The 24,719-nt window shown below is 28.5% G+C and overlaps 1 protein-coding gene across 1 annotated transcript in view; it reads left to right on the top strand.

The window, feature by feature from the left end:
* ArgRS-m (arginyl-tRNA synthetase, mitochondrial) overlaps positions 1–17,259 on the top strand; it is a 63,697-nt gene extending 46,438 nt beyond the window's left edge. Inside the window, exons 11-19 of the mRNA XM_067273419.1 lie at positions 3,398–3,493; positions 3,570–3,630; positions 3,704–3,777; positions 3,850–3,977; positions 6,148–6,322; positions 10,487–10,582; positions 12,095–12,169; positions 13,748–13,811; positions 17,086–17,259. Coding sequence (XP_067129520.1) covers positions 3,398–3,493; positions 3,570–3,630; positions 3,704–3,777; positions 3,850–3,977; positions 6,148–6,322; positions 10,487–10,582; positions 12,095–12,169; positions 13,748–13,811; positions 17,086–17,172 — 856 coding nt within the window. The 3' untranslated portion in view covers positions 17,173–17,259. The remainder of the gene's footprint in view (positions 1–3,397; positions 3,494–3,569; positions 3,631–3,703; positions 3,778–3,849; positions 3,978–6,147; positions 6,323–10,486; positions 10,583–12,094; positions 12,170–13,747; positions 13,812–17,085) is intronic.
* The last annotated feature ends 7,460 nt before the right edge of the window (positions 17,260–24,719 follow it).

The raw sequence follows: 24,719 nt of genomic DNA, 5'->3' as shown, positions 1-24,719 counted from the left end.
AAAGCTTGATTTTTAAAGCAAATTATTAGCTACTTGAAATGGCAACCAGTAGGCTATGTTTCTTTATAATGATTGTTACTTTCTATATACCAGTATGTAAAAAAACACACCTACTGTATATTTTAGATTTTTAATCTAGCATTTTGTATTGAAGTTTGTTAAATAAATACAGTATATAATTACTGTAATTTACAATATTTATTAATTTTTTGTTGTTTCCCTAATTTTTCAGAAAACCTTGAATAGTAGTTGTGTCTGCTATTTGATGGCAATTATTATTCAAATAAAATTGATATTCCAAATTTACTCAACAGTTACATCTGTAATAATAATTTTGCTTGACTTTACTTATTTATTGAAATAAAACACGTCTCTGTTATATTGATAGATGGTTATAATTTATGTTGACTTATGTTCTTGGACTGCACATGTAAATCAAGATTAATTATTTCACAATAATACTTTAAAATTCAGGAAGGACAGATTCTGCAAATATATTAAAAATCACCAGCTTGACAATTTTTTAATTTATTTACACAGATAAATTAAAATTAATAGATTTTTTTTTTTATTAATATGAATATGATAAGATTGAATCTATAAAAAAATTTACATATGCTATATAAGAAAAAGTTATTTTCATAAGAAGTTCTTTAAAAACTATCTGAATAATACAGTAAAGACTACTTCAGTATAGAAATAACTTTCAACAATAAAAAATGCTAATAACCTGTAAAAATCATTAACTATAATTTGGTTTGGCTCTCTTGCTTTCTTGATTTAACAATGAATTTTTAAACATTTTACCTTATAACATGTGATAAAACAGCTTAAAAATTTATTGCTAGATTTAAACTAAATAGAAAACTTTATTTATATCACTTAATGTATAGAAGTGGTTTGTTAATTCTTTATGCATTTAGACATGGTTTCAGCAAATGCAATGAAACTTTTTGGAGATCATCCACTCATCCAGAAAAAGGGCTTTGAATATTTTTGTTGAATACTTGTCATCCTTCCAACTGTAACAGGCTTCCCTTTCTAAGTGACCATTAAGATTGTAGCATTCAAATAGGAAAATTACTGAATATAGCATTGGTGATATGAAAATACCAAAATTTTTCCTGATTTCAGTTCCAATATTTTGAATACTTTCTAAAGCTTATTTTAGTTTAGAAAAACTAATGATTTACATTATGAGCATAATACATTCATTAATTAATAAACATCAAGGTTAAGAATGGAAAATGATGGGAAATCCAGAATCAAACTTTCAAAAGAATCAAAAATTTGTCATGTATATGTGGATATGCATGCTTTTATTGTATACTACAAAATAAATTTGTAATCTTATTTCAGATAAAATTAATATTGTAATACTATCCCCAAAGAAATTACAACTAATTCCCTTTTACTCAAAGAATTATCCCATCATGTCACCTACAGTTGCCATCTTTGGAAACTGCTTTGTTGGCCGACATGATTACTAGGGGCAGGGGGAAGATAAATGAGACGCTGTATTTCTTTCCTTCATGTTTCTTGCAATCAGCATGCCTTGTAATTGCTTTAATTCCATTGTATTTAGCACTAAATGAGGTTCAGCAAATGATGCAATGAACTGAACAAGTATCATCATGACTTAACCAATTTTTGATTTCATTTACTTGAGCCAGTTTTTCCTAAATGTACAATTGCATGAAACTTTTTGGAAAATGAAAAGTTAGATGAATATCTAGACCAGTGGTGTGCTGTCCTTGGAAGCGGTGGAAGCGCCACTTCTCTTGTATTTTCTAAAAAATAAATACATATTGCGCAATTATTTTCATATTTTAATGTACTTTGAATTAATTAGAATTAATATTTTATTATAACCGCATTATATATCTTATTACAAATTTCTATACTACATGTGAAAAAAACAATAAGATTGCTATTGTATATATGAATATCAGTGGCAAAATGGAAGCGCCGTATTGTTGAAACCAGGTCAGCTTCCACAGTGAAAATAACTGAATGGTGTAAATCAGCCAGATTATAGGCATTTGAGCATGCATTTTACATAACACCAACCTCACCCAGTTTAGCTGTTGGAAGCTACACACCAAAATATTGTATAATGCTTCCAATGATTCTATCCAGGACCGATTCTGGGCTGTTAGCTGCCTGCCTGCTAGATATTTGGCCGCCCTCACCTGATTATGTGAATCATGAGTAAATTTATAACTTAACCCAACTGATAGGAGTTTACTTGTATGTTTTTATGATAGTTTTGTATAGTTGACAGGAATTTTTAAAAAAATCCATTAAAATATTTGATATATTTATTCTGCTCTCCCATCTTATATTACGGATTTCAATGTTAAACCAGTGATATTACGATTTAGTATGTCCCATCTATAAGGGGATGCAGAAAAAAACATGTACAATTCTTGTACAATGTTAAAAAATTAACTGTTATTTTGGCAGCATCATTTACAACCAAATTTAATGAATGAGATGCACAAGGTACAAATAAAGCTCTAGAATTTATATTCCTTAAATTTACAATTTACATATTCGTTTTCATAAAAATTTGTCTTTTCACTTCTTGTCTTTTCCCAAGACTACAAATATTCAAGTGCAAAGTAACTGGTTTCAACTTATTTCTACTTAAGAAGTAGTTAAATAATCAAGAGATTAGGGAATTAGGGACATAAATAAAACCTTACTGATAGCCTGAATTTTACTTAAAAGCTTAACTGAACCAATCTCTAGCCGAGTACAGTGGGGACTGATTTCTTCATAATATTAGATGTAATAAAGACAGAAACTTTTCCAGTTCAATGAGAGTGACTGAAAAGTTGTAAATTTTGGAAATTTTTGTGGACACCCGGTCCTAAAACGAATCAATTAGAAAACAAATGATGGACAATCTATTTAGTATTAAGTTTAACATATGTAGATTTTTACAGCTATGGCGAGAAACGTTTAAAATTTACAACAATCCTGTCACGTTCTTTGAGATATACTAGTGATGTGGCAAAAGAGGCATTTGACATTGACCAGTATCAGCACCCTCGCCTGTGTGCATGCACACATTGCACACCTATAGGACTGTTTCTGATTCCATCATTAGCCACTTGTAGGGAGCTATTTGACTAAGTGGATTGTTTTAAGATTTAAAATTGTAAAAATTTGCCAGGGGCTCGTTAAGCGAGGTTCCACTGTAATGTCAAATATGCATTTATTTTTTAAAACAATGATATCTTGGCTTTGTCATGTTTTTATGTAGAGTATACTAATAATTCAGAAACTGAAAAATAGAATAATTGATTATTTCATATAAAATTTATATAGATTTGTAATTTAATCATATTGTTAAAAATTACTGATTATTAGATATAATATGTGTATGTAGTGAAGGATTAGTTCAACTTAAAGTTCCTGTTAATGCTGATCGTGAGCTAACAGTTACATTAGAGAAGACTGATGGTTCAACATTGTATATTAGTAGGTATGTTAATATTTTTAGTTATTTAGCAAATTTATTTTAATTTTGGTTACAATAATTATCATTTTTATTGTTGTAGAGACATAGCTGCAGTGCTAGATCGTAAAGAGAAGTATAATTTTGATAAAGCCTATTATGTTGTCAGTACAGGTTTATTAATATAATGAACCTTATTATTATTATTTTTTTTAATATTTAAAATATTTTTTAAAGGTTGATAATAACCAAACTGATCATTTTCTTTCCCTTGTTGCCATATTGAAAATGTTGGGATATGATTGGTATAGGTACTATTTTATTGTATTTTGTAATTTTTGATTTTTAAACTTAATGGTTAGTAAATTAATAAATAATTTTAGTTCAGTTCATCATATAAAATTTGGCCAAATTGAAGGAATGAGCACAAGAAAAGGAAAGTTAGTGCATCTGAAAGATTTATTAGAAGAAGCTAAAAATAAAGCTTTTATTTCAATGTTAAATTCATCAAGTAAGGAATTATTTTCAAAATCTATATTAATTTATTGTATTTACTTGCATATAAGACACTTTTAGATATATTGCTGCTTTCTTTAAAGTTTTTAGAATTCCCCTTATGTCTTGATATATAGATTTCCAACACTTCACAGTAACCTTCTTCTCCACAACATACCTTACAAATGCTGTGGAAGATATTCCTTTTTAACTAGTTTATAGAAACTAGTTAAAAAGGAATATCTGCTCTTTAATTCTATTCTACAAAGATCTTGCCATGGCAATGACATATTCACATTCTTGCTTGTCTCTATCAACCTTGAGGGATATCTTATATACATGTGATATTTTCATACAGTTGATACAATCAATACAGTTCATACAATCAATCTTTGTCATTTCTCAGAGTTTTCTATACAGTTGAGATTTTTTGTTTAAAATATGCTTGTATCAGTGAACAATGCAATTTTCCTAAATATTATTCATCCAACGAAACCTTAAATACTCCAGTTAACTATGTGTATAGATCATCAAACATTTTTGACCCAATCTGGGTCTTCCTCAGGCTATTGTTGCGAGAAATACACCAACGTGTGAAATGAAACATGCAAATCGAATCTAATGCGATTCAAATTACGAATAAAATGGTTGAGATTGAAAATGGAACAATCCGCTCATGCTCAGATGACAGTTTATCACATGAGAATTTATTACTGCAGGTTGCTGCATAACCGTTAAATAAGATGCAATTATTGTGGATTCTTTCCCTCATAATAGAACTTCCACGCATGTGAAATGTTGGCTGCATCTTTATAATTAATGCACGTGTTCCGTAATCCCGCTTTGTATATTTCGAGGGTCTCCATGATTCTGAGTTGGTCCGTGCGGTGGGAGAGTCAACCGAATGAGGAAAATAGTAATGTACAATAAGCACCTTGATGGAATATACAGAGAAATTTCAAGCATCACAAAAAACAAGATAGTCTATAATAGGCCAAAATTGGTATATGACCTACTTTGCAATGGAAAGGACCCAATAGACTTGAATTGCGCACCAGGATTATATGAGATTCCTATTTGGGATAACAGATTCAATAATAGCTTGGTTTATGTGGGCTGAACCAAATGCTTCCTTCAACAATGCATAAAAGAACACAAGTATGACATAGACCAAGGATGGCAAACCTTTTTGAGTCCACGTGCCACATTGTAAGCATACTTAGCTTTAAAGATGTTAATGCGTGCCAAAGTCTTAGACTTCTAATAATGATATTTAAAGAAACTAAACGAGTACCCTTTAATTTGAATAAATGTTAAAAATCAGATTAAAAAAAGAATGATCAGGTGATAAACAGAAAGAATGATTAAAAAAAAAAAAAAAAACAGAAATCATATGATACATTACGTGCCAGATGATTTCTCTTACGTGCCACTTTGGGCACGCGTGCCATAGGTTTACCACCCCTGACATAGACAATCAGAAGCATACCACTTGCACGTGTCTCCTCTGAACCGGGAATCATGGTCAATCTACAAAGTGACTGTCTCATTAGACTCTCCCACCGCACGGACCAACTCAGAATCATGGAGACCCTCGAAATATACAAAGCGGGATTACGGAACACGTGCATTAATTATAAAGATGCAGCCAACATTTCACATGCGTGGAAGTTCTATTATGAGGGAAAGAATCCACAATAATTGCATCTTATTTAACGGTTATGCAGCAACCTGCAGTAATAAATTCTCATGTGATAAACTGTCATCTGAGCATGAGCGGATTGTTCCATTTTCAATCTCAACCGTTTTATTTGTAATTTGAATCACATTAGATTCGATTTGCATGTTTCATTTCACACGTTGGTGTATTTCTCACAACAATAGGCTGAGGAAGACCCAGATTGGGTTGAAAACGTTTGATGATCTATAAACATAGTTAACTGGAGTATTTAAGGTTTTGTTGGATGAATTATATGTTCCTCCAGTATTTGATTGGACGTTCGTTTGGATTCCCTACATATATGTAAATATATATTATAGTTCACAATCTTGTATTTCTGATGGTTTATGTTATTTATGTTAAAAATTTTAAAAATTGGAAATTTTTGATAATGTTAAGATAGCAATTTAGTTAACATGATTCAAAAGTAAAGATTAAAATATAATTCCTATATTTTTATTTTCAGCAACACGGGCAATAAATATGGATGAAATTGCAGATGTTATAGGAATGTCAGCTGTTATGATAAATGATATGAAAAATAGACGACAAAGTAATTATAAATTTGATTGGGATAAAGTACTTTATATGAAAGGAGATAGTGCAACAACATTACATTACAATCATGCAAGATTATTCAGGTATGTTTTTATTAATTTTTAAATAAATAAATTTTCTCTAAAATTAATTAGCAATAAAGTATTTTAGCAATAAAACATTAAAATATGTTTGTTAATACATAGCATGATCTATTTTGTATACAAATTATTTTGTTCTTTCTTACTAACTTTAATTGATTGTACGATGAAATTGTAATAATTTTTTTAAAGGACAAAGCATATTATGTAGTAAACAAATAACATTTTTGTGTTTGTTATAGCAAAGTATTAAAAACATATATTGAATATATCAGCATAAACATTTTCAAATGTTGAACAATATGTGTATGTATTCATATGGTATATGTACACAGTGACTCCTCTGGAAATTCAAAAAGTTTTGTCATTTTGCCACTTTTGATTTTATATTACAATATTGTGATCTTCTATTTACCCATTACAGTGAAAACTGCTTAGGTGACCATCTGCATTCGACAGGCACCTGTCAAAACGGGCAAAAATATCTGGCACGGAATAATTTATACGTAGAGTCTTCATATAAGTTACCTGTATTAAATGACCACCTGTGTAACGCAATCGTGGGCATCGATTTTTGGTCCAAAACAACATACAACAACTGTAATAAGTGACCACTTCTGCGAATATATCTGGTCTAAACACTTGTTCGAACCCACCTTGGGCACTTCTCCCACCCTTGAAATTAAGTGCAGGTGCTAATGAATTAGTCTAGCAACAAAGGAAATTCATTTCAATTTGTTTGAAATTGTCCAAAAAACGAAAGAAATGCAAAGTGCTGTCGTTAGAAGATCGTGTTAAAGTTATCAGAGAAAGTGAAAATGGTTTATCACAGTTGCAATTAGCAGCGAAGTTTAACTGTGGGAAAATGAAATTTATTTTACCATACACCTACAGTATTTTCCTTAGGGGTATAAAATATTGTACATGATACAATTAATTGGCTGATCTCATTGTTTGATAAAATTTATTTTATTTATTTATTTATTTTTTTTAAGCTCATATACACTACATATGAGATAAATAGTTTCTGTATCAACCTACCTTATTTCCACGATATTTTTAGAAAGATAATATCCAAGTAATTTTTGCACACAAAATATTTAAAAAACAATAAATGCATCAATATAAAAATCAGTTTTACAGGCAACCTTCCTTTTTTTGAACTGCAGAATGTAATGAAATCAATCATTTTATTATTAATTAATAATTTTTCTTATTGTACTTATGAAAATATTAAATGTTTTAAAAGTACAGTATTTTTAAAGTTAAAATAAGATTAAACTAACGAAAACCAAAACCAAAAGTGATGGATGAAGTGTGCATTATAGTCGAGAAAATGCGAGTATTGTATTAATCTTTAAAATATTGGTATTAAATCTGTCTTATAAAATCACGACAACTCCTGTAAATCGAGTTATCTGATAAGAATAAAATACCAATATAGCTCTATCATTGAAAAAATTCACTTATTTTTGCTCACCTTGAGTAGAAATGGCTAAAAAGTGCACAAAATATGTACGGAAATATGGTATTATAGCACCACCTGTATAAAAGACCACTTTTTGAAGGAACCGTGAGTGGTTGCCATAGACAGGTTTTACTGTATTTCATTCAAATGGCCACTGTTAATGGGAATACCTCACATAGATGAATGTGTCACCTTGCCCATTATTTTGACAATTGATTAACCTATTGGTGTGGTTCAATGGAATAGAATTAATGCCAAATGATTTGCTGTATTATTGGGCTATAAGACTAATTTAATAATTAGATATAAAGTAATTTGACTAGAGGGGGGTGGTTAGGCTGCAATATCACAATAATTTTAATAGAAAAGTTATAGAGCATTTCAAGATCAATATCAGACTTTTTTATTCTAATACTCAAGGGAAAAGTGACTAGACATGTCAAAAAAAATCAGTAGTGAAACCATATTTCAGAAAGAAGACGAAGCCAGGTACAATGTTTGTGTTTGCACTTTGTATACTTGGTACAGTCAAAAATAAACCACATTCTTAATATAACTTTTATTTATTTAAATTACATTATTTAAATAATTTTTGTAATTTTAGTAATTTTTAAATTGTTCTGTAACTTTAATGTAATCCTTATTTTGAGTTATCTTTTCTACACGCATTAATGTATTTGTTTGTCTGAAGATGATAAATTAAACATATTGAAAATGCTTGCCATTAAATTCTTTTTCAGTTTAACTGTATTAATACATTTGATTATTTTAACACCTTAAGGCAATAATTAGTTTATTTTTATTAACAATTTGTAAATATGATAATTATTTAAAAGTTACTGTTATAACTAAACTTTCCAAACCTTTAACATGCAATCTATTTTATTAAAATATCAAATGTTTTCAGTCAAATTAATTGGCCTTCATCAGGATTGAATAATTTTTCGATTTATGACGAACGAAACCAATTTTGGAACGTTTTTAACTTCAAAATACGCACATGTCTGAGAATTGATAAATAAAATCTACATACTGATAACATATAAATATACACATATATTGACTGTACACATAAAATAAAAGTAAAAATAAAAGTTAATAATAACAAATAAATAAATAATTAGATAGATGAATGAACAGGCGAAAAAGCTAAGAAAGCAGATACTGGAACTGGCACATCTAGCTACATATTCGTCTGTCTTCAATTTTAACGATTTAACATACACTCAACATAGAGGAGTGGCAATGGGAAGTCCCATATCCAGGGCACTATGTGAGATGGTGCTAAGGACTTCAGAGAATTCCATCTTAAAGAAATACAAAGTTCATATGCTATTATAAGCACGATATGTTGACAACATCTTGATTATATGAAAAGAAAAACCAGACATACAACAATTTCTCAGAGATGTCAACAATAACAAGTATGGCCTAGAGCTCAAGCTAGAACAACAGAACAAGCAAAAGATACACTTCCTAGATATATCAATAGAAGTAGAAAAAGGAGGAGAAATCAACACTAAAGTTTACAGAAAACCGACTTATAATCTGCTGATAATACCATGGACCTCTCACGATCCAGCAAGTTATAAATTGGCAGCCTTCAGGGTACTTATAAAAAGAGCATACACACATTGCAGCAAAGTGCAAGACAAACATAAAGAATTAGAACACATCAAAGAGCTAGCATGGCAAGTTGGAGTCAATCAGAGTAAAATAAAAGCCTTAATCAATAAAACAAGAAAAGACCATAATGAAGGCAATAAACAGGGAAGAGTAGAAGAGTACTCAGTAATGGAATACACGGCACCCTTAAGCAACATTTACAAAGAAATAGGAGCAGCTACTAACAAAAATATAGTCCTTAAAAGGAAACCAACAGAATACCAGATGCTACGTATGGACAAAGAACCTATAGACCAGAGCCTTATTCCAAGAATTTACAGAATACCTGCACAAGACGAGGCGGCAAAAAGAACTGTACTACATTGGAACTACAAGGAGGTCATTAAAAGAAAGAATAAAAGAACACAAAAGGAACATACAGAATGAGCAACCAGTCACTACTTTAGCTACGTATGCTATAGCAGACCCAACAGAGGTTTCAGTGGAATGGGAAAAAGCAGAAATAATACAAAAGGTTCAGGACAGGAGACATCTTAAATATGCAGAAGCCTGACATATTCGCAAGAACAATGTAACAGGTCAGGCTACAAACTTTAGAGAATCCTATAAAGTCTCCGCAGCATGTAGAGCGGTGTATTATGAATTTATCAGCAAAAGAAAAAAGAACAGACAGATAAAAATGAGCATTAGTCAGTGCCCATTATATCATCGCCTATTTATTCATCTATCTAGTTATTTATTTATTTGTTATTATTAATTTTTATTTTTACTTTTATTTTATGGTATAGTCAGTGTATGTGTATATTTATATGTTATCAATATGTAGATTTTATTTATTAATTCTTGGACATGTGCATATTTTGAAGTTAAAAACGTTCCAAAATCGGTTTCGTTTGTCACAAATTGAATAAATTGTTTGATCCTGATGAAGGCCAATTATTTTGACCGAAAACGTTTGATATTTTAATAAAATAGACTTTGTGTTAAAGGTTTGGAAAGTTTAGTTAGTTCTTGTAAGTGCAGTTTGAGAAGAATTACTGTTATAATTTTTAAATTTTATTTTCTTGTTTTAGCTTGGAAAGAAATTGTGGAGTATATTTAAATCCATATTGTGAAACAAAATATTTAATGGAACCAGAAGCGGTAAATTTAGTTCAACATATTGCAAGGTCAAGATTTTTTTTTACATTTATTTTGAAATAATGTTAATTTAAATTATAAAATTATAATTGTTTAAAACTTTGTTCACTTATTTTTAAATTTTGATGACTTGATGACACAAGTGATTGATGACTGAATTTTACATTATTGTTATCGTTGTCATATCATAAGAGTCGAAATGCAAAGAATTATTGTTTTGTGAATAGGAAATATTATGTCTAATTGGGCAATTATCTTGCAAGCTAAAAAAGAGACATTTAACTTTTTCATTAAATATCTATTTATTCACTTAGATTAACACAAATTTAATTTGATAATTAGCATCATTATTAGTTTTGAATGCTGAGAAAGCAGAGACAATTACGAATGAAATGTTTGTCTGTGAGATAATTTCCGGTATAGACATTGAAAAGTCTGCATGGTAAATGCCAAACAAAATGAATATGTTATGATATATTGATTTTTAACTAAATTATGATAGAGAGCAGATATTATCATTAGTTATATCAAAGTAGATGATGAATGATTCAACTAATTAAGAAATTGTAACACTGAAATTACTACATATGGATAGATTTAATGATGATGTCAAGTTGTATAGTACAGTCTGGATGTAGTGGGTGAAAAGAAAGCTAATGAGTTATTAGCTATGTAATCTCATTGTCACTGTGAGATTAGTCCTAATTAACAGCTACATTGAACAGAGGTAAATGCAGACTAACTCAGAAACTGGAAGTGCTTGAAATTTTTAAAGCCAACATGCAAGGACAGCATATAAACCTTAAGAAAACAGATCTCACAAGCATGGCAGGTCTTATTTGACAAGTCATTATGAAACACATTACAACATTCATGTTTGGGTGCATTTTATTGGTTAGTCATTGGTTTTAAATTTGAATTTCTCAGGAGTTCTTCTGCTTATCCCATTTTCAAACATCAAAAAAGCCTGTGGCATTCCATTTCTGCAAAAATTGTAACCTGATGCAGGTCTTAGATGTAGACCAAAAGAGTTTCTCTGACTCATCATTCTGCTGGGAGAATTTCAAAGTTACAGTTTTTATCTATAGCTGAAATTTTTATTAGTCTAATAGGAATTTCATATGATCAATCTTCAGCACTAGCTAATAATTGTAAAAATTTATTTTTTCCCCCCCTAAAATTTGTAAAGGCTGTTACATCCTTTATCATTATAGGCAGATGAAACTTTTAAAATATAAAAATAGTTTTTCAAAAAGAAAAATTATTCTTAACAAACCAAATCTGTGTTTTTTATATTTATGTTATTAAGTGGACTTGTAAACATAGTCTATGAAATTATTATTTACTTTATGTTTAAATTTATTTAATTTTTCAAAAATATCTACAAAATTCCTACAAGTGTGAATATTTATCAAAATAGTGATTAGAGAAAGTCATGATATTTATAGATTTTGTTACATGTATTAGTACATAATTTAAAAATTTGAAAGATTTTATATATACAATAATATTCTGTAAAATTATTTATTTCTTTATAATAGATTTGATGAAACAATAATGGCAGCATATAATAAGTTGGAACCCCATATTATTGTGCGATATTTATTTGCTTTGTGGTAAGTGTCATTATTAATATGTTGTTGTCCTTGTAATGATTTAATGTAATTAATTTATTTCTTTATTCAGTTTTTTAAAAATATTTTAATGGCTGAAGGACTATTCAAATAAAATCAGTTGCAAGTAAGCAATGCTTCAGCACATGCAGTGATAACACATTCTTTAACAATTTTTGTGTATTATATACACAATGAAGATTTTTATTGATGTTGTTTTCTAAGAATGCATTTCTTATTCTTTAATATTATTCTTATTGGTACTATCTGATCATAGACAAAAAGTTATTAAGATATTTTTGTCCCTGAATAAATCATGCCACTTTTGACATGTTTTCACATATCATTCAATGAAAATTAATATGTATTAATTATAACGATATAAAATTATTTTCATAATATAAGTAAAATCATATCTCACCCAAATTTAAAAGAAAATATATAACTGACCCAAACATAATAAATTTTTACAAATTTTTTATTAATTCTTTTTTACTTTCATAAATTTATTATTTTAAAAGCCAAAGAAATAAGCAAATTTTAATTCATTTTTTAATATTAAATTTTCATTTAAAAAAAAAAGAAGACTATGTGAGGTGGTGCTACCAAAAAGAAAATGTCCCACAATATTAGTGAACAATGATATAGACCAGAAGTGACCAAACTTTTTTCACAGTGGTCCAAATAACTGACAGAATAATAAGCACGGGCTGCATAACCATTTTTTTCAATACAATACGCCGAATACACAAAAAATAAAGACAATCAACATATTTATTTATCAAAAAGTTATCAAAAAAGGCAACATTAGCAATAAGATAGTTTTAAATATGGCAATGCAAGTTAAAACACAATTGCAGCAGCAGACTCATAATTGCATTTATTAGAAACTTCATTGCAGGTACTTACATAAAAAGTGCTCTGATATCCAAAGTTGCTGAATTTTTTGTTTCAATGATTTTCCTAAAAATTATGTTACTGTCAGATACAAAAATCAGATTGGACAAATTTGGGAATTTTTACTTATGCTTATTTTAATTTTTCTACATAGTAAGTTTATCCACAATCTATGAGATATTTCCATATAAATAATTATATTTTAGCTCATTTGTGGCACAGTACAGTGATGGGCTAAAGTTTGGTGATCCCTGATATAGACAAAAACATTATTAAGCAATGAAATCATTCAAATAACCTCACACTATATTTCCTATTTTGAATTTTTAGAGCGTCCCAACTTGAAGTTCAGAAAATCTGGTCACTTTAATAATAGAAGTTTTGGTCTGTTAATTTGAATCTTATTTGCATTGATTCAACTCAAATAGAGCAGTTCTTCTGAAAGAAATTACTGTAATTGATTTTTCTGACTATCTTCAAAAAAAAGAAAAATGTAGCCTTCAACATTAATAGTCAGATTTTGAAGTGACTTATTGTGATGGTTTCTGTAATATTATTTTAATTTTTGTCAAATTTATATTCATAATTAAAATTAATGATGCTTTTTATATTTATAAATAAAAAATTATGAAGATTTTAAAAACACTTAAATTGCATAAATTGTAATAAATTTATTTTTTACAGTTATTTAATAGGAAAAGCAAACAAAACTTTACCTGTGAAAAATCAAGATAAAGTAATAGCTATGGTATGTTTAATATTTTGATATTGATATAATTTTTCATTTACATTTAATTTTCTTGCTTATTTTTGTTCAATGTAAATCTGTGCACACTATTGGTATACACCTATCCCTCGTTTTACACGGTACTTTTTTTACACGTTTTCGCTTTTACACGGTTTAAAAAATAAATGTAGAAAATAAACTGGCTATGATCAAAAGGAACAATTTTTAACTCTAATCTACATCTATATTCCAATCCGCCTTAATTATATGTTATAGTTGATATTTAGGATACTAGGTGACAGTTTTATTTCAATCCGTCAAATACTAACCGATAAACCGATATAAGGTACTCCCCCATAAGCACGAAGTTGCATTCATTGCACTTAGTTTTAAACCAGAAAATTTTAATTTTTCGTATTCATAAGTAACAAACGATTACATTATTTTTAATTACATTTTTTACATTACATTACATTACATTACACAATTACATTACATTTTTATGAATCTTTCAGATTTTATTTTTTGTTCCTTTGTACTTTGTATTTAATTAATAAAAGAATATATTTTTTTGCCTTTCAATATTTTTGTTTGATTTATGTACCTTTAAAAAATTAAAAAAAATTCATAATTAATAAACAACGAAATTATGCATTTTTTGCATACTTTTCGATTTACACGGTTTTACATTCAAAAAGATACAAATTCGATTTACATGTTTTTCTCAGGAACCTATCTTTCGTGTAAATCGAGGGATAGGTGTATATATAGTCAAGCCCAATATTAAATGGACGAGACTAGCAGCGTGGATGATAGATGGAGAACAATACTCTGATTTAAAAATACTTGGGATGAATTATGAGAATCCAAATTCAAATCCAGAATTTTTCTAGAAAATATAGAACCTTAGTACTATTAATACAATAATTGATTTTTAATCTGTAAATTATTTGAAACAGAATGCAAAATAAATTTTTATACAAAATACTTAGTTTTATAATTTATCATAAACTCACTTAGACGGAAACTAATTAAATAATCTATACTTAGTATTATAGAAAGAAAAAGTTCATCCTATGTTATCCATGTACTATAAAATTTACAATGCTTAATGAGTAAATAATTTGTAAAGTATAAAAATTACAATTTTTTTCACATTCTGCAATCCGATTTTATTAATATTTAGTAGATTATCCTGCAAAAATGCATTATATTTTTATTTATGTGTAAATGAAACGATTTTATCCAGAATTTTATATTATTGAAATATTAAATGAATATTATGTACAGTCAGTGACAAAAGTAAATTGCCACTTCATGTCAATCAGCATGACGATGATTTCATGGAGTCAAATTTGACATAATGCATAACTCAGACCAGATTAATTGAATATTAATGTTAACTTAGAAATATGCTTTAAGAAAACTTTATTTTTATTCATTCCAAATTTTAATGAATTTCTTATACTAATTTATCTTAAATAAATAAAAATATTACAATAAAGTTAATAACACAGTTCTGGATATTTTTTGTTTACAAAATAATAATATATTCTTATTATTATTATTTGTCATGATAAACAATCTGACAATCTTAATTTGCATATGGAATCTCAGAGAATAAGACATATTGGAAAAGAATAAATATTGTCTGTTAGAAAGAAACAATAGGATTAAAATTTCAATGATTTTTTTTCTATATGAAGAAAATTAAAATTGAATGTGAAAAAAAACAATTTTATCTTGAACTGTAATCTTTATATTAAAATTAATATAATAATTTTTGGTATAAATGCATTATTTTCCTTCATTGCTAAGAAATTTGAATGATAAGGAATGAACAAATGATTTTAAAGAAAAATTACTGGATTTTGGAAATGTAATAAATTTTCAGTGAGAACAATAGCTCATAATTTTGGTATTCATCATAAAACTGTTTCAAATTGGTGACAAGAAGAATACAATTTACAATGCATAAAAAGATCTTGCAAACCATAATAAACATCTTTCACACAGGATCAAGAAATTATAAATGCTATCATTGAACAACCTTTAACTAATATGGCATTGCTGAGACAAAAATTGCAATTACAATACTCTTTGAATACCATATGATGATGATTAAAAGAATTTGAATATACTCATGATTGTCCTGCATAAAAAGATTATTTGACAAGTGGGCAGAAAGAGGCAGGATTTGGTTTTGTATTAAAATATTTATCAATGTCTTTTGCAATAGCCATATTTTCAGATGCAAAAACATTTTTGTCACATTCTCACAGAGAACTTCATTGCTACAGACCAATTGGAATTTCTTATTATGCTTACATATCTCATTCAGGTTACAAAAGACTGTCACTGTGTTTTGTTTTTATAGATTAATCTTCGTATTTAGTAAAGTTTATTTAAACGCTTTCAGATAAGTGTTATTAAACTGTTTTTAACTGCAGGTAAGTAATCATTCATAAAAATGATGAACGAAATACAGTGGTATCTAGGTACTCAAACTGTTCCCAACTCGAACAATTCAGAATTCGAACACAGATTCTGGAAAAGCACTTGGTACTCAAATGAACAAATGAAGCCTCCTAGAACAAATTTTCAATTAATAACATATTTTTATGATAAAAATAAAAAAATGAAGACATTACTGATATTTCTGATCAAGATCAACAAAATAGCTGAGATGATGATGATACTTTGTAAAAAAAAAATGCCCTCTAATTAAAATTAATATTAATGCATAATACAGTACTTTTAATTGTGATTGTTAGTTAATTATTGATTGCTCTAATAAACATATTTCTTTCAATGTTGGAAAAGAATAGTATACTCTTTGCTAACTTTTGGACCCTAACCCTATACTTTGCATTAGTCCTTTGTTTTGTATAGCACAGATTTGCATGGCACTTTTTTGGAACATAACTATCATGTCATACTGAATTTGTTAATCTATTGTATTATTGAGTATCTTAAGAAAGCTACTTTAAAACTCAAAGTTAAAATTAAAAGTTTAAAATTTCATTTCTTAAAAGTTAGTAAATTGTTTTACTTTTTGTTTTACTTTATTAAATTATTAACTAAATAAATTATATAAGGTAATAAAGTTTACTAAATATTCAGGGTATTCAAGTATTTGAAATATTGGAGATCTGGTTAATATTCAAATTTGAGAAAAATGATATTTTTCCATCTATAATTATTATTATTTAAAAAATTTTTGTATATTTTGAAAAAAATTATTTAAATATTTGTTAAAATATATATAAATTTTGAAACATCTTCATTATTTCAGAGCCGACTGTTTCTGTTTCACACAAGTAGAATTGTTTTAGGGACAGGAATGAAACTTTTAGGTTTACAACCATTAGACATGATGTAATTTTTTATAATTTGTAAACAACACTTACAATATTGTAATATTAAACAAAATTATTGTTTATATTTTAATAAATTGTATAGCTCTTTACTTGACTATGTTCTTTTTCTCCATTAGATAACAAAATAATTGAAAATTAACATTTGCAAATAATTTTTAATATCTGTTTAATAATATAATTTATATTTTGCTTTATTTACCATAATATTATATTGCTAAATATTGAATAATAAGAAGTAATTATATTTTACCTATTAATTAGGTAAAATAGATTTAGGTAATTAGCCCCTATATACCATACTTATTTATGAAATATTCTGTTACTTATTATTCTATTACTTGTTATGGAAAAAATCATAACTCTTTCAGAAAGGAAGAATGATGATTTTTACAGTTTGTAATGGCATGAAATGTTGATATTTATTGACTTTATGTAAGCAATAGAAAAAGTTTAATTTATCTTTAAATTAACACATCTAATCATAAATGAAAAAATATAAATACAAACAAATTTATGTCTTAGTTCATTCAATCTCTATATATAAAATAATGTTTTATGAATGTTATAGACGTAACAAATATGTTATGAAAGCGGTTAGTTCCAGATTTGTAGCAGAAATGTGCATCTTATATCCTGTTCCTTCTTCATGGAAATGTCATATTCTAGGTGAATGCAAAGTTAATTAAGAAAAGCTTTGATACTAAAAGATTTAGATCCCAAGAGGATTGGGAAATGTGTAAGTCAGGTAACAGAAAATGTATAAATGGCAAAGATGCCAAAATGGTATTGATAGCTTGGAAATTGCTAATTGATAACCCACTGAAGAGTAACATGGGTGCTTTAATAAGACGATCAGGTCACCCAAGTTACAATTATCAAGGAATTTCAGTGTTGTAAAAAAGTTCCATGTTTTTTGGATGACACAGAATATTATTTGGCAGTTAACATCGATTATGTGAATGTTTAATTCTGAAGATAAGCATAAGACATAAAAGTGTTATTTAAGCGTAAAGACATAATATGTGTTATTTAAGCATAAGACATAAAAAAACGTGTTTTTAAAAAATTCCAGAGATGAGAATCTTTGGCTTTCAAATCAAGATCTTTTGTAAAAGCCTGAAGCTGGCCCTAAATGAGGCTGAAAACATTTGTATTTTGGACGTTAAACATTTTACTGTCAGCAAAGTATGGAAGGTTACCATCAATTCAGGTAATTAAAATAATATTTCTGGCTTTTGTAATAATTTATTTTGAAATATCATTTACCCTGTGTTTGTTTTATATTGTATGAAAACAAATCCAAAATTGATTTATTTTAAATAATCAAACAAACAGCATTATTTTTACAATAATTGTTCATTTTCTTTCTAATAAAAATTTTAAATTTTGTAGAAAAGTATTACAAATAAATCATATATTCTCTTCTGCTGGTTACTTCTTAATGGGATAATGAAAGCAATGTTTTTATCATTCTGTTCCACTTTAAAATCGTTAGTATGGACATTTTTTTCAGGACTATTTTGAGACTTAATTCTTGCCCTATGATACAGGATATATCATGTTGATACTACATAGATGAAAAAAAAATAATAGGTTATCCAAATTATACTAAATCAGTATCAAATATAAATAGTAAAATAGTAAAAATAAGTTTTCTTATACACTTTTTATTAACTTAATCTGTATGTAGGTCTGTTTGTCTGTCCAGATAAAATAACTCAATTTTCATCCAATTTCCAACATAGTTGAAACTTTGCATAGCCTACATATGTATTCTTATTGACAATACACTTATTTTTTAGACTTTGCAAATAATTTTTGCAATTAACAAAAATAAGCAAAAAATTAAAATTTATAAATAAAATCTGATAACAGATGGTGCTACATGTAGTTATGCCTCTTTAGTGTTACTGTCTTGATAAAACCTTGTAACTCAGTTTTCATCCACTTCCTACTCAGAATTGTTAAACTAAGAAGAATTTCAATAATTTGGTGTTTCATGTATGGAGTAAAAGATTTAAAAAATTTTCAGTTTTCACAGTATTTTTGGTATTATGTGACCAAAAATAAAACTGTGGGGTAGCCCATAAAAATTGTTAGAAAGTGTAACTAAGAATATTTGTAAATGTCATCACCTCACACTTTAATTTTTAGTTGCATAATATTAAGAATACAGTGAAAGATGAAGAAAAAATTCTTATTTTTACCCTTTAGTGCATTTAGGTGAATAAAAAGGATTTCTTTGAATACATGCATGCACATATGTATATATGTATTAAAATTATATATATAATTTTAATACAAATCAAAATTAACAAATTACATTAATACTGCTTTCTTGCAAATTGTAACTTAGAAGATTTAATCAAAAAATATCTTATCAATTTATTTATTTTATTGTATCTTTGAAATATGTGACTGATATGTTTGAAATAAATTCTACTTGAAATCTTATTGATCATGAAAAAATATTTCCCTAAAATTATCAATACCTCTGAACTTAAGTTTTATTAGAAATTTATTATATATATAATAATCAAACTAAATAAATAAAATATTAATTTTAAACAGATTATAATACATAATATCTATTTTTTAAGATAAAATATTTTCTTAATTCTGTTGAATTCCAGTATTTAAGTTGGTATGTCAAGCAAATTCTGAAAGACTGTAAAGAATTAATAATTTTAATTTATGTAAAAGCTCTTATATTGTTTGTTTATTTTTGCTTTAAACAGAATGTTGCCTTTAATCTATTATTAATATTTTTAAAGCAATCATTCATTAAAAAGTTTATTCTAATATAAACATTTAAATAATAAAATACAGTAACTGTATTTTTAAGGCTGCAGAATTATAAAAAAAAATTCACAAAAATAAATTTTTTAAAATAAAAGTTCTTAATATGTGTTCCGAAAAGTATGTTTTAAATAAACTATTTTACAATTAAAGCACGTGTTTAACTTATAATAAATAAAGGTCCAATCTCAATGTTTCATAAACTTCTATTCAGGGGCAAAATGATCCTTCCAGCATAGGTTAGGTTAGATTAGATTGTGGACTGTAGCAACACACACACACACTGACAGCCAGATAGCCAAGCGGGCAAGGTGGCCTACTGCTCTGGGGGGCCTGGGATTGAATTCGGACAGTTCGAAAAATCCTCAGGAATTTTTCGGGAGTGGTCCGTCTGTATATGTCTCCCCCATCCCTCACCGCTCGGTCACTCCGTTGTGGGCCAAACCCATAATGGGCTTGCTAAAAGAGGTCCTCTTAGTGCCCACAGGGCAGAAAGAGTTAAAAAAAAAAAAAGATACAAATACACCAGATATTATGTTTCCATATAAATACCTATTCCACTGCAATCTACAATCAGCACAACATGTAGAGCTATTTGAGTAGTGCAACATGATAAATTTACATCTTGATAAACCACAACTCCTTCAGTACCTTTTATGGACCAAAGAGGCACTGTTTTTCCAGAATGGACTGTACAGCTGTTACAATGTGCAGAGTACAAGTATACAGAGCAGCACAATAGATGTCACATACACAGCACAAAGTGCATTTTATTCTAATTGTCTGGTGTGGAATTTGGGTGAGCAGCTTCTTGATCCCATATTGATGACATCCTGAATAATAACTGATGTCTACACACAACAGTGGAAAATGCCTTCATGAATTGCCATTGGTATAACTACAGTAGGTTTGATACCAGCATTCCCAGACAGATGTGCATCAGTGGCTTACAGAGCTGTTTGGCAACCTCTGGATAGGATAACATAGTCTTGTTACATGATCACCATGTTCCCCAGACTTGATCCCACTGGAATTTTTCCTGTGGGAGTTGCCTAAAAACAATGGTGTATGATGTGTACTCAGCATTTCAGCATGATGTTGGAGAATTGGAAAGAGGCATACAAGAAACCAGTGAAACAGTATCACAGAAATGCTATATGATATCCATTATGCCATGCTCAACCATTTGCAACTTTGTATTGCTGATGTTTTGAACTGTTCTCTGACAAAATAAAGCTCATTTTTTTGTATCAATTTCAGCAATGTTGTTTTTATGCTTTACGGTCAGAGAGAGTATGTTATGCTAAATTGTCTTAAAATGATTCCCTTTGGTCATTTTAGTGCCAAAACAAGCAAGCACCACATGCCTAAACTGGTGCAATACTAGAAAGATCTCTTTAGTCCCTAGATGTTTAAGTGGACTCCCTGTATAAAACTTGTGTAGGATAATGAAGGGATGCATGTTTATATGTCTAAGAACTCAAAACGAAGGAGAAAGCTTTTTAATCTTAGCTTATAGTTTACATATGAGTCATTATGCTGTAATACAAAATATAAGTTATTCATATCCTTATTTGAACTATTATCAAAATGAAAAGAAAAACAATACTAATTTACTAAATAAGAGCAACCCCAGCAATTTTTCGAGGTGGTCTGTCCATAAAGATCCAGGCCCCGTCCACTGTGGATTTGGCCGAACTCAAAATGGGCTTGCTAAAGTGGCCTTTAGTGCCTGTAGGGATGAAAGAGTTTTAAAAAATGTAAAAACAAATTGACTCTTGTTATCTTAAACTTATGATTTAAAAAGTCCACCGATTTGATATCGAATCTTTATTATTAGGCTGCAATTTGAAAAAATTGTACACAAATTCCCATTGTCCATATCCCAATTCTTATCCCGGGAAATCCTGCAAATTTCTTAAAAATTTACTTTTTTCTTATTTTTTGTTAAGGTTGAGGAAATTTTGCAAATAGAAAATATAATTAACTCATAAACTGTCAGAATACATTTGTATTTATTAATTTTAAACCTACTTATTAGTTTTTTTTTTAATTTTTCCTCGTTATGGCACGTCACAAATGTTAAAATTCTTTTCCAGTAATATTTGCAATAAGTGTACTTACGCTGTCTTAATTTTTAACCATGCCCAGTAGCTTCAATAACTGCCTAACGCCAAGTTGTGCAAATTGGGCAAGGATACAAACGAGTACGAAGTCTGCAAGTATGAAGTTTTTCTTCATAACCTGATTATTAAAGACGAACTGCCGAATTATTGGGCTATAAGCTCGATGTTCCTATTAAAGCAGTCGAGGTAGACAAATCAAGAATACCAGAGAACAAAAGAAGTACTACAATCTCGAAAATGAACTAGAAATCTTTCAGGCTACAGGCGAAAAACCACATCTGTCTTCTCTTAAATGCATTAAACACGATTCCAATCACATCAATTGAATCGGAAAAGGCATTTTGTTGTTGTTGTTGTTGTGTTGTTGTATGCAGTTTCCAGCAAACTTTAATAATTTTTTCTATTTGTGAAAATTTCTACGTAATTCAAAGGAAATTTTTAATATATATCTTAACAGCGTTATTAATATGATTTTGGAGGTTACAGAACGTATTAAATTACTTTAAAGAATGAATAATAATTATATCATTTGATTTCATGATATTTTGTATATCTTAAAAATAATTAATTTTGTCCCGGGATTTCCCGGGAAACAGTTCACTTTTATCCCGGAATCCCGGGACAAGCAAAAGACCGGGAAATGAGAAACCCTAATGACTTCATTGTTTATGGGAAAGTATGATGTACAGGGGCAAGACACTACTAATTTGAGGTGGAGTGCATATATTTTAAATGAGATAAATTAAAAAATTCAACCCAACATTGTGACCGTGTCACAATAAATGCACGTTCAGTATAACGTGACATTGACAACGTAATGTTGTTGAATGTAGCATACAAATTTTCATCAATTAATAAGCCGATCGTATTTAAATCATTTTCGTGAATTTAGTTATTTATTCAAGAAATTCCCATTGTAATGATCCATATTATAATAATGATAGAAATAAACGTGGCATTTTAATATAGAACTTAAATCTAGAGGTGTGGGTAAATATGTATTTAAAGAATTTTTCGTTTTAGATTAATTTTTCGCGTGTAATTATAAAATATTTTTTCAATTGAATCATAAAAATCGATATGTGAAATTATAAAAAAATGTACACGTTCTCACCAGTTTCAAAATTCGAAGTGAAAGGCCTTTGAAAATGGAATTTCAGTTTAAAGAAAAATAAACGTGTTCTAATTGTAAAAATTTGCATGTAATTATATTTCTGTACACGAGAATATTTCTCGTATTTTTGTTTTACAACAGGCATTTTAATTCCTCCTTTATAAATCTATAGCTTATTTTATCGAGATATATAGAGAATAGTTTATCACAAAACGAAAATCTGAAATGGTCGCAATTTTTCTAAGTGTAGAAACTATCGAATGTATTAGTATTTGAACCAGTGATATTTAAATTTAACAATGTGCAATTCATAGTGTTATCAGAGTCCCAATTTTCTTGTTACGAGTACAGAGAATTCTTTTCGGCATAATCTAATATCCCAATATTATTGATGATACTGCTGATTCGCCCAAAAAGAAAACACCTTTCGATGTAGAGTCATTTTTCAGATTTATTTTTTCTATGATTTTATTTCTTAATGTAGTGTGAAACAGCACTATTATTACGTTTTATCAAAGAGGGATACAAGAAGTGGAAGCAATGGGACATAATCCGTTTTGATCCTTGTAAATAACATGGTAGCATACCTCTTCTGTGTAATAAATTGTTTCTCAATAAAATAAATCATCTCAGCCGAGTTGTTTTTTTTCTATTTCTTTTTAAACAGTTAAATTTTATTTTTAAAATAAATATTTTAAAGAACTACAATTAATGAAGTAGTTCTACAAACGACAAAACTCACACCTTACAGCAGACCTTTACTGCTGGAGTGGGAGTTTTATCCTCTCTGTATAGTCTTCAGTCCGAACCGCCCGTAATCAAACGAATTCCAATTATGTTTGCTCGCTTCTTGGCGGTGAGCAAACAATAACTTTTTTCTATCTGCATAGAAGAGATAATGAAGCCTAAACAGTGATTTATATTTATATATAAAAAAGATATCAAAAGTCGATCATTCAACCTTGCAGTATTTTTTCCCGAAGTAATTTTACATGACCGATCAAGCTTACGATGATATCTCCTTATCAGATTTTATGCTAGTGATTGTTGTACTCATCCACATATGATACATTATTTCTAACAAGAACTAGTCTTGAACAGTAATGATATTTAATAATATATTTTTTATGATTTTACAGGCATTAGTTATTAAAATCCTTTTCTTTTCAAATTCTCGTTGATTCTGAGTAGGACCCCTTCTTAATTCCATAAGGTAGCAAATAAAATTTAATTTGACTATAGTATAATTACTTAAACGAGGTGTGTATTAATTTCTTTTTGATATAAGCGATAAGAAATTCCTGGTCAAATTATCGTTGCTTCGGTAATTATCGAATTATCGGTGTAAAATGCGAGAAGAAAATACGATAAAAATAGATTATCGCTGTTATATCACAATCGCTGTTAGGCAAATCTTTCTTTCTAATACTTTTGTATTTTTGATTATAATTTTTGTAAATATTTGTATCGTGTTTTCGTTAATACAGTAGCCTCTTTATAATACAACACA

The sequence above is a fragment of the Centruroides vittatus genome, unplaced genomic scaffold, assembly GCF_030686945.1.
Source record: "Centruroides vittatus isolate TY-2023 unplaced genomic scaffold, ASM3068694v2 contig_476, whole genome shotgun sequence".
Classification (NCBI taxonomy): domain Eukaryota; kingdom Metazoa; phylum Arthropoda; class Arachnida; order Scorpiones; family Buthidae; genus Centruroides; species Centruroides vittatus.
This window is presented reverse-complemented; position numbering and strand designations above follow the sequence as displayed.